At 46.9% G+C, this 10,574-nt stretch overlaps 1 protein-coding gene across 1 annotated transcript; it reads left to right on the forward strand.

Moving 5' to 3' along the window:
- The first annotated feature begins 6,310 nt into the window (after positions 1 to 6,310).
- On the forward strand, positions 6,311 to 8,784 carry LOC142769206 (progranulin-like). The gene is made up of 2 exons (XM_075872238.1): positions 6,311 to 6,498; positions 7,303 to 8,784. The coding sequence occupies exons 1-2, from the start codon at positions 6,393 to 6,395 to the stop codon at positions 7,848 to 7,850; spliced, it is 654 nt and encodes a 217-aa protein (XP_075728353.1). The 5' UTR covers positions 6,311 to 6,392; the 3' UTR covers positions 7,851 to 8,784.
- The last annotated feature ends 1,790 nt before the right edge of the window (positions 8,785 to 10,574 follow it).

Raw genomic sequence — 10,574 nt, forward strand, 5'->3', positions numbered from 1 at the left:
ATTGCGTTGTTTATAGGAAAATAACTTGCACAGATGACGTTGCAGAACTACAACAGGATCTTACCAGGTTAGGGGAATGGTGCAGCAAATGGCAAATGGAAATTAATGTCGAAAAAACCAAGCACCTAATGTTTACTAATATCACTTCTGCATGCTATAGCTCTTATAAAATAAACGATTCGATAATAGAAAAAGTCACGTCATTTAAGTATCTGGGCGTAATACTCACTTCAGATCTAAGCTGGACTGCTCACATAGAGTATACTACTAATAAGGCTCTCAAGAAACTTGGCCTCCTTAAACGTCGCTTGCATTTCACTAATAAGGAAACAAGACTGCGCGCTTTCAATTCATTGATTCGGCCATCCCTAGAATACGCTTCAATCATATGGCATCCTCACCAAATCGGTCTTAATAACATGCTCGAAATGGTACAGAATAAAGCTGCTCGGTTCATCTCATCATCCTACTCGCGTTACATAAGTGTTTCTTTACTAAAATCGGACCTTAGCCTTACCACACTTGCCATGCGCAGGCGACATACACGACTATCGTTCTTTCACTCACTTTATCACAGCAACTCATCCTTCGCCCAGTCTCATATCTTTCCAGCCCCTCATACTTCATCCCGCCTCGATCATGCGCACAAGGTGGCCCCCATTTTTGCTAGGACCAAGAAGTTTCAAAATTCGCCATTATCATTATGCATAATCGAGTGGAATTCTCTTCCACCTAACATCGCCGAAATAACAGATCCTTCCATATTTAACTCCATGCTTCAGGGCTATTTGCATAGTGAAAAACGTGGCTGACCTGTGTCTGATTGCCCTCGTTTTGTCTGCTGTTTTTGCTCCCGATACTTATTCAGTGTTCTTCGATGTAATTTTCTTAAGTGTTTTCATTATTATTGTACTAATGAATATGTACTCGATTAATGTTGGTGAACGTACTTGGCTTGATGTTGTGATTTGATTTACTCGCTGTTTCCTTTTTATTGTTACTTTTTGGTATTCTGTTTTCTGTTCATGTTGCTTGAAATGTATGTATTCACTTAAATCCCCCCCTATGTAATGCCCAATTGGGCCTTTAGGGTATTGAAATAAATAAATAAAAATAAAATAGATAGATAGATAGATAGATAGATAGATAGATAGATAGATTGATAGATAGATGCATTGATAGATAGATAGATAGATAGATAGATAGATATATAGATAGATAGATACCTACATGCATAGATGTATAGATAGCTACATAGATAGATAGATAGATATATAGATAGATAGATAGATACCTACATGCATAGATGTATAGATAGATAGATAGATAGATAGATAGATAGATAGATAGATAGATAGATAGATAGATAGATAGATAGATAGATAGATAGATAGATAGATAGATAGATAGATAGATAGATAGATAGATAGATAGATGCATTGATAGCTACATAGATAGATAGATAGATGCATTGATAGCTACATAGATAGATAGATAGATAGATAGATAGATAGATAGATAGATAGATAGATAGATAGATAGATAGATAGATAGATAGATAGATAGATGCATTGATAGCTACATAGATAGATAGCTACATAGATAGATAGCTACATAGATAGATAGCTACATAGATAGATGCATTGATAGCTACATAGATAGATAGCTACATAGATAGATGCATTGATAGCTACATAGATAGATAGCTACATAGATAGATAGATAGATAGATAGATGCATAGATAGATAAATGCATAGATAGATAGATAGATAGATGCATAGATAGATAAATGCATAGATAGATAGATAGATAGATAGATAGATAGATAGATAGATAGATAGTCAAAGTGCTTACAGTACGCAAAGAAATGTTTGGCATTTAAAAACGAGAGGCCACAACTTTAATGACAGTACCTCCTTAAGTTTTGTGTTTAAAAGCTGAACGTGATAGCGATATTCTGTCCCTATAGTGCGTACTTGATCCACATAGTGCATACTTTATAATATTGTAAGATGTTACTCGAGAAGGTATATAAAGCTGGGCTAAGTGTTTACGTAAACAGGACGTGCGAACACGGACAGAAGAAGTGTAGACCTTTGTGGCGGACCATAAAGTGTAGTGATAGGTTCCAGCATTTTTTGCACTTTGTGACTATGATGATGATGGTGATGGATTGATGATAATAGTAAACCAAAAGCACGATATGATTTCGAGCAATGGCGTAGTGGAGGGCTCCGGATATTTCAACCATCTGGCGTTCTTCAACATGCGTTGACTTGATACACAGTGCATGCACGGATCTCTGCCATTTCACCTCCATCGAAATGCGACCGCAGCACTGAGATCGAACCCGCGACTTTCGAATCAGCTTCCAAGTGCCTTAACTGCTACACCAACGCGGCGAACAATCTGGCGAACTAGGATTTAAATATTTTTTATTGTGCTTGAAAGTAACAAAGCTGTCTTGGAAACCAGTGGCCCCGCCGCGGTGGCCTAGTGACTAAGGTACTCGGCTGCTGACCCGCAGGTCGCGGGATCGAATCCCGGCTGCGGTCACTGCATTTCCGATGGAGGCGGAAATGTTATAGGCCCGTGTGCCCAGATTTGGGCGCACGTTAAAGAACCCCAGGTGGTCTAAATTTCAGGAGCCCTCCACTGCGGCGTCTCTCATATTCATATGGTCGTTTTGTGACGTTAAACCCCACATATATATCAATCAAACTGGAACCCAGTGGAAGAGCATCGAAGCTAGATTATGGAATCGATAACTTTGCTGTTCGTAGTCACGTAGTCTGATGCTCTCATGCACTGTAAATTAGAGTATGTATATAAATATCCAACGCCAATCAATTCTCTACTGCCTACGACGAAGTTGGACCGTAAGAAGTGGCGCTGCTGTCATGGCCGCCAGTGGACAAAGTCAAACCGTGGTGCATGCACGCGGAGAGCACGCATGCGCAGTGAACCACCATGCTCGTACATGAACCGCTCTTGCACTCGCTGTTAGCAGCATGTGGGTATACGACTTTATATTTGCTGAAGATGTAGAAATCTTGATTGCGAATGTTGCGCTGCGCTTTCCACTTTACCATACCGTGATTAGGCTCACATACTGATAAGGCACGGCCGCTGGTAAGGTTTTCGTAGCGCTTGGGAGACAGCAAGTATTCTGGCAGCCCTGTGCTACTTGTTGATCTAGCCGTGACACCGTTTGGTAGTCGTTCCAATAGGTGCGTGAGTGCTCCATGACTGCATTGATGCCGTAGCCTCTGTTTATTGAAGCCGTTTTCGCCTTATCGCCGCCTTGTCTACGTTGCTAAGCCCTCACATTTGGTGCAGTCATCGACGAACCACGCCGAGAAAACCGGAGCCACATGTCCCTTTCGTGTAAGTTGGTGTTTTCTGCCAGCTGCCCGTCTCACTGCCTTTGCCTGCCCTAAGCCTTCTTCGATCTTGCCCGCCCGTACATCGACCGCAATGCCGCTTATAAACTGGAATGGGGCCACTGTGGAAAACCTCCACGGGTTCACAGCGGACTTTATATGCCATGAACTTTCGCGCCGTAACCTGGTGACGACTGGCTCGAAGGAAGACATGATTGAACGGTTACTTCATGACATCGCCTGGAACCGTCAACCGTCTGGTGGGCCCGACTCAACAGCTGAGCAGTCGGTTTTAAGTACGAAAGTGCTGAGTGAGCTACAACAGCAGTTTTTGACGTTGTCACAACAGCCGATTGATTGATATGTGGGGCTTAACGTCCCAAAACCACTATATGATTATGAGAGACGCCGTAGTGGAGGGCTCCGGAAATTTAGACCACCTGGGGTTCTTTAACGTGCACCCAAATCTGAGCACACGGGCCTACAACATTTCCGCCTCCATCGGAAATGCAGCCGCCGCAGCCGGGATTTGAACCCGCGCCCTGCGGATCAGCAGCCGAGTACCTTAGCCACTAGACCACCGCGGCGGGGCGTTGTCACAACAGCCGACGTTTCCAGTTCAAGTCACTACGTTGCCCTAGCTTTCGGCCTCGCTGCTAACCTTTAGTAGTAACGGTAGCATCTCAGCGCACCAGTGGCTTGAAGAACTCGAGCGTACTCAAGGATTGGCGTCATGGACACCGTCTACTCTCCTCGCCGTAGCACTTGGTAAGCTCCGTGGCCCTGCTGCAGATTGGAAAAGCGTCGCAGGAAACCAGTTGGGCACGTGGGAGAATTTCAAAGCTGCGTTCGAGGACCAGTTTGGGGACAAGTCCAAAAGCTCCACGCTTTTCTTTACACAAGCAGCGCTTTCTACAGCCTGATCGCCGTTTTCTCCGTTGCTGGACAACACCCAAACCCCATGCTTACCTGTCGACCAAAATGAAGAGTTGCCTGAGCAGAAGCCACATGAACCGAAGGACGCAGCACTTTGCGTGAGGGGTGCCATGTTGGACATGCCATGTGTGTGTTGTACTCAGATATGCCCAGAGCAACAAGAAGTTATTGAAGGTAACGACGCCTCGCATCAGCCTATTGACCTGTTGATGATAATTTAAGGCTCTGCAAAGGGGCTGAGCATTCCACCGATCTTTTGCCAGGTGCATCGCCATATGCACGCCAACCATGTACATGTGGCAAAAAGGATCGCGATTTCATGGAGCTCCAATGTCAAGTGTTTTATGCTCAAGGCTCGGTCACCAAGACGGCACAGCTAGAACACGGACTGTACCAGACAGCAAGCCAGCTGCTGCAGGCGAAGAAATTGAAAACAAAAAACAACGAGACGCCAAGACAAGTATCCACTCGGCGCCATGAAAACTTGTCAGTTCTCTGGATAAGCTTCGACGGCGTCTCAGCCGTAAGATTGAGACTCTTCGAGGTAAAAGACCTGCACAACGTAAGCGCAAGAACAACAAACGAGCCACCAAGTCAGCTGCTAAGCCAACCCAGAATAAGCAACACAAGCTCAAGCAAGAAAGCATAGCCACTGCAAGCAACCCAAAAACAGGAAAGGCACCACAGGGTGCAGCTGCCTTCTACCGTGACAGCTACGTCGTCTGCAGTAAGCTTGAATCGACTGACCAGTCAACTAGTACAGATGCGTAGTCAAACGTCGAAAAGGAGCAGGAGGTTGTCCATCAACCGGAGAAGAAGGCAGAAAAGGTGAAGCACCTTAAGGAATGTGAAATTTGCTGTTCGAAAGGGGCTCCGGAGACACGAAAATGCCACTGGGCTGTGTAGAAAGAAGAACAGATCAAGATCAGAGGTGACTATACTTTGAGGAAGGCACCGCTGAAGTTGTGCGAGAAGCGGCAGCAGAAGAGCCAAAAGAAGTGGGATTCAAGCACTACGAACGTCAAGCTACGTCAGATAGAGTGTCACCAGAAACGTCGGGACATCATCAAGGCACATCAACAGGCCAAGCTTTAGACCGAGATAAAGAGCCTCAACAACGAACACCTCATTGTTCCAGCATTCTGGGGCCATTTAGATGTTTTGGTGACTGCAAGACTATAAGACAAAAAAATTCCGCCATATCCACGAAGTGAATGATGATGAGTGGGCGAAGCTTTGGAGGTAAACCTGGTAAACCATGAATCCTCTGTACATTTTGCCCACTCGATTTTATTACATCGCTCCCCCTAGCGTACGTCGCCGCCCTAAATCGAACGATTGCCTTCGACCAATGACACGCGCCATATGTGACATCATTCCTATTTTATAAGATCTCGCGTCTTTCATCAACAACAAGTACCGCTTTCTAGTTTATAACATCTTGCATCTTTTCATCATCAGCTACAAGTACCACCATCTAGTAAACACTACAAGAACTAAACGAGAGGTGGCTACATACAGGAAACGGTACCGCCATCTAGTGAACACTGCAAGAACTAAACTAGAGGTGGCTACATACAGGGGACGGTACCGCCATCTAATGAACACTGCAAGGACTAAACTAGAGGTGGCTACATACAGGCTACAGGGGACGCACAGCCCACGCCCTAAGGAGCTTCGCCCCTAAAAAAAGGGGGGGGGGGTGATGTAAAAAGCAAATCAAGCATTCTACAAAAAAAAGGGGGATCGGATGTGAGACAGCAAGTAATCTGGCAGCCCTGTGCTACATGTTGATCTAGCCGTGACACTGTTTGGTAGTCGTTCCTAGGCGCGCGTGTGCTCCATGACTGCATTGATGTCGTAGCCTCTGTTTATTAAAGCCGTTTTCACCTTATCGCCGCCTTGTCTAGGTTGCCGAGCCCTCACACGCTAAAAAAGAAAAAAAAGATCATAAAAATAGGTTCTCGGTCTATTTATTGAGGGATGAAACGACAACAAAGAAGATTGTTCTCGCTCGTGACGTGACTACCGCACGAGCCTCACGCTTTTCAAGCGAACGTCCGGTTCCGTCCATGCATTCCAGAATGCTGTTCACTCTCAGTTTCCTGCTGCTCGCTACCTCAGCGACGCTGGCCGTAGACTATAAAAGGTGTCCAGACGGAAGCCTGTGCCACAAAAGTAAGAACATTGTGCTTTGGTTGTTACTTGGCAGACGAAGCACTGGACGACCACCATAGGTGTGCAGGGTTCCTCTTCAGGGCGGGGTTCACCGCAGCGCCACCAGACTTTGCGCCCTCCCTACTCTTAGACGTCTCAGAAGGACGGCAGCCCCCATCCCGCCCACTTTGATCCCTCGCACATGACGACCATGGTTCCGAATGTGCAAGCACCACTGGCACGAGCCTTGCTCCAGTATCTGAGATTTCCCTGTCTTAGGTGGCGTATTTTGCCAGCTATCGTCTGCGTGTGATAGGCAGTCTGAGCGAAAGTTTCTTCGATGATTCACTTTGTTGTTTACTGTCCCTTTAAGAGTTTATTTTTTCTCAGTAAGTGCACGTTAAAAGAAAATATTGGGGTTCACGTGGTGCCATAGCAGTCGTATCACCTGAACTTGCCATCTATATTGCTTAGAACTAATAAAGCTTGGCAGGATGCACTTGAATCTAGAAAAGCGAGTAAACTGCGATCGGATAGCACTTCGCAAGAACCCTTGCGAAGAGCTACAAAACGAAATGGCAGTTTCGATTCTGTCACCTGACAATTATGGCACCAATGAGTATGCAGCCTCATTTCAGCGGTGAGGGACACATCACACCGGACGAGCAGCGACGGTGCTTTATGATCCGGTGTAGGTCAAACACTTTTCAAGTTGAATCATACGAGACGTCTTTCCGACGCTTCCTTGGTGTAGCATGTACATAAGTAGACAGGCTTCAGCATCCCCATTTCCTGAAACGCATTGTCCACGCACTTTCTCTGCAGCCGGCACATGCTGCCTGCTCCCGGTCGGCCGCTACTCGTGCTGCACCCTAACGAACGCCGTGTGCTGCTCCGCGCGCAGCAGCTGCTGCCCCGAGCACTACATCTGCGACGAGGCGTCCAACCTGTGCGCGCCGGCAGGCGCGGTGCGCAACCATTCCGAGACCATGAATGCGACGAAGGCCACCGCCGCGACGACAACGGCGCCCAAGTACACCGTCGGAAACGAGGAGCTGCACATGAAGTGCCCGGTGGGTGACACGTACTGCTTCCGAGACAACAGCACGTGCTGCCGCCAGGAGTCGGGCTCGTACGGCTGCTGTCCCGACAGGGACGCCGTGTGCTGCAGCGACCTGGTCAACTGCTGCCCGCGCGGCTTCGCCTGCATCCGCGGCACGGGCAACTGCGTCCAGACCGGGTCCATTTCAAGGCTGGTCGCCGCCGCCAGTGCACGACGCAAGGTGGTTGATGCCAGGTTGGAGGGCCCGTACATTGAAGAACCATTGACTGTGGCTGCCATGCACCTCCAAAGGGGTCGCATGATCTCCTAAGGGCAGGGTCGATGTGTCCCGCCCGAAGGCTTCGCCGCCTTCTTGCACTTTATGTCGGAGCGTGCCAGAAGCAGCTTTATAGAAACATCTTTATTCGATATATTTTTGAAATTCGGCATACGTGTCTTATCTCTCTGTTCGCGCACTGTCGTAAATCTGACAAGTACCCGCTATGGGATCTTAACAGGTATACAAGGTTTTGAAGTTACTTCAACGCTAAAAACAGACGAGGACGAATCGAGACTTGCAAGTAAGAGCGCAGGAGCGCTCGTCCTTGTCGTTTTGTTTCGTGCTTGTGTGTCTTTAACGCAGCAGTAGTTTGAAAAGATGTGCCAACACGCCATGGTTCGCACTTTAATCAAGTGTGTACAAGCTATCCCCATGCATGTGTGGCTCGAGGGTGCTGGCTCTATTACTGGCAATACGGACAAACTTCGAAGGGTGCAAAAAGCAAAACAACTGTTTCCTTGAATGTAGGGGCTTGTTTAAGATCTCTTTAGTGTCGAAATTCGTTATCACGACTAGACTCGTGATATCGTTGCTTTGGCAGGCTGCAAGCGACTGTGTTGAGCCATCAAATCACCTATGTTTGGCCAAGCAAGAATTTTTATTGTGAAGCATTTTTTAGCGCACTACAGGGGCTTCGAGGGTTGCTACATACGTATATCTGTAGCCACCTACATGTAAGAGGGTTTAACGGACGTGTCTACGTGGTCATCACATGAATAGAAGGAAAATCCCGTCGCGTACATCGTCAAACCATTTCCTCCCGACTCGTTGGTGCATACCCATTTGCCACGGGACGCGGTATGCGGGTACACACCGCAGGTGTTAATGTCCACCTGTGAACTACGTGAATAGACATTGGTAATTGAAATGCCAGTGTGCTAAGAAAAAATTAGGGGACCTTAAAGCTTCGTCTTTAGGAGTTGAATACGATAACGACATTCTGTTCCTATAGTGCGTACACTCAGTGCATGAAACCTTTTCAAACTTACTATGCACCCACTACGTAGCCGGTATGCCTTTTGTAGTGGAGTTACACCGGCTTTCTACCACGGAGCCATTATGATAATCACATACTCGGACGCCCGTAGGCATTGGACGCTTGTAGCCCGCATTACTACTGCAATTGTTCGCGTTCACTGTAAAGCATGTAGGCAAGACGCGTGTGTTTATGAGGCATGAAAGCTACTTTCACTGCATTTCCAAGTAGAGGGAGTTCTTTTCACTGTTATCACAAACAGAGGCGTGGTCGTGTGGTAGAACATCCGCTTGCCATGCAAACGACCCGGGTCCGATTTCCACTTAGACCAAAGCATCCCTGGTTGAGTCCCCGCTCAGCTCCAGGATTTTTTATCATTTATTCATTTTGATTCCATCGTACTCGATTTTTCGGTCACGCATAAGATGATGATTTTTCACTCGCAACCAACGACGCCGACACCAACGCCGGAATTTCTGCGCAACGAGCTTTTTAACGCTATCGCGTTAAAACGGACGTCGGCAGGGTTTACCCGACGGATATGAAGAATAAATATCAGGGTTCCAGCAGGAGTCGAACCTAATTATCATTTAGCATGACATTCTATACCACGGAACCCCGCCAGGTCTCAAAACTGTCTCGGAAAAATAGGCGTAATGCAGGCGAAACGAAAATCGTGATTGCAGTGCTGGCTACCTAATTTTGCAATCATTGCACATGAACGCAGCACTATCCAGGGCTATTTTCTCGCAGGCACAAGTGCTGCATATCAGCTTACGGCTTCTCCATGGTGTTGGTAACACCCATGTTGAACTTGTTGTTGGCATCGTTGTGCAACGGCAAACAAAGATACAGTGAAAGCGTATAGCTTGTAGGCTCAAACTCCGTTACAAAGCTACACCATCGCATGGGCGCACAAGCGAGCATGAAATTAAGAAGAAAAGAGGTGTTTTTGTTTGTATTTTTTTACAGCGAAAGCTGTTATCAGATCACTTTCCGGGTCACGCGCAGTTGCATGTTGTCCGCCGTCACCGCTGGTGTCCGTAACCACATCGCGCGAAATTAGAAAAAAGAAACCTTGCACCTAATGGCACAGTGGGGCTCGAGCCCGGGTCCACTGGGTGCCAGCCCAATATTCTACCACGGAGTTACATCGGTTCTTGTGACTTGTCAAACTTGCCTCAGACAGGCTTGATGTCGGGAAAGCAATCGCGTTAATACGACTTATAAAGCGTTTTACAACAGCGAAAGATCAACCAGTCGTCACACAATGCGAATAGCGTAACGAGTGAGCCATTCAATGCTCCAACTCATTACAAAAGCTTGTTCTTTTTCACTATTGACTGTGGCGCATACCCACTTCAGCCATAATTCCTCATCGTCCTCAGCCACTGCATGGACAATTGGCACAAAATACTTGCAAGTGTTTAGCGGATACCACGCTTCTCAGAAGAATGGCGAAAAATAGCACAGCGAATGCCGGCCTACTACCCAAGAGTTTATTAGTAATACCCTAGTGGGTATCAAGCAAGTGTGCTTGCAGTAGTTGCCCAATGAGTTTTCAAAAGGCTCTGAAAGGCCGCTCTTCTAGCTTTCGCTGTGACTGTGCTGTGCTGACCGCACAGGCCTGGCATTTTTTGCTTCGCGAATTTCTGCGGAGGGGGGCCAGCTTTCAAATCCCGCGTCGTGTCAGAGCCGCACATGCGCAATCGACTTCCTAATGCTGAAAGAACAGATGT

This window comes from Rhipicephalus microplus, chromosome 1 (genome assembly GCF_043290135.1).
Source record: "Rhipicephalus microplus isolate Deutch F79 chromosome 1, USDA_Rmic, whole genome shotgun sequence".
NCBI lineage: Eukaryota > Metazoa > Arthropoda > Arachnida > Ixodida > Ixodidae > Rhipicephalus > Rhipicephalus microplus.

What these genes read in the sequence shown, in the direction of transcription:
- LOC142769206 (XM_075872238.1), top strand. Translation starts at nt 6,393, where the DNA reads ATGCATTCCAGAATGCTGTTCACTCTCAGTTTCCTGCTGCTCGCTACC. An exon ending in CGGAAGCCTGTGCCACAAAA is followed by an intron (nt 6,499 to 7,302) that starts GTAAGAACATTG and finishes CTTTCTCTGCAG; the next exon opens with CCGGCACATGCTGCCTGCTC.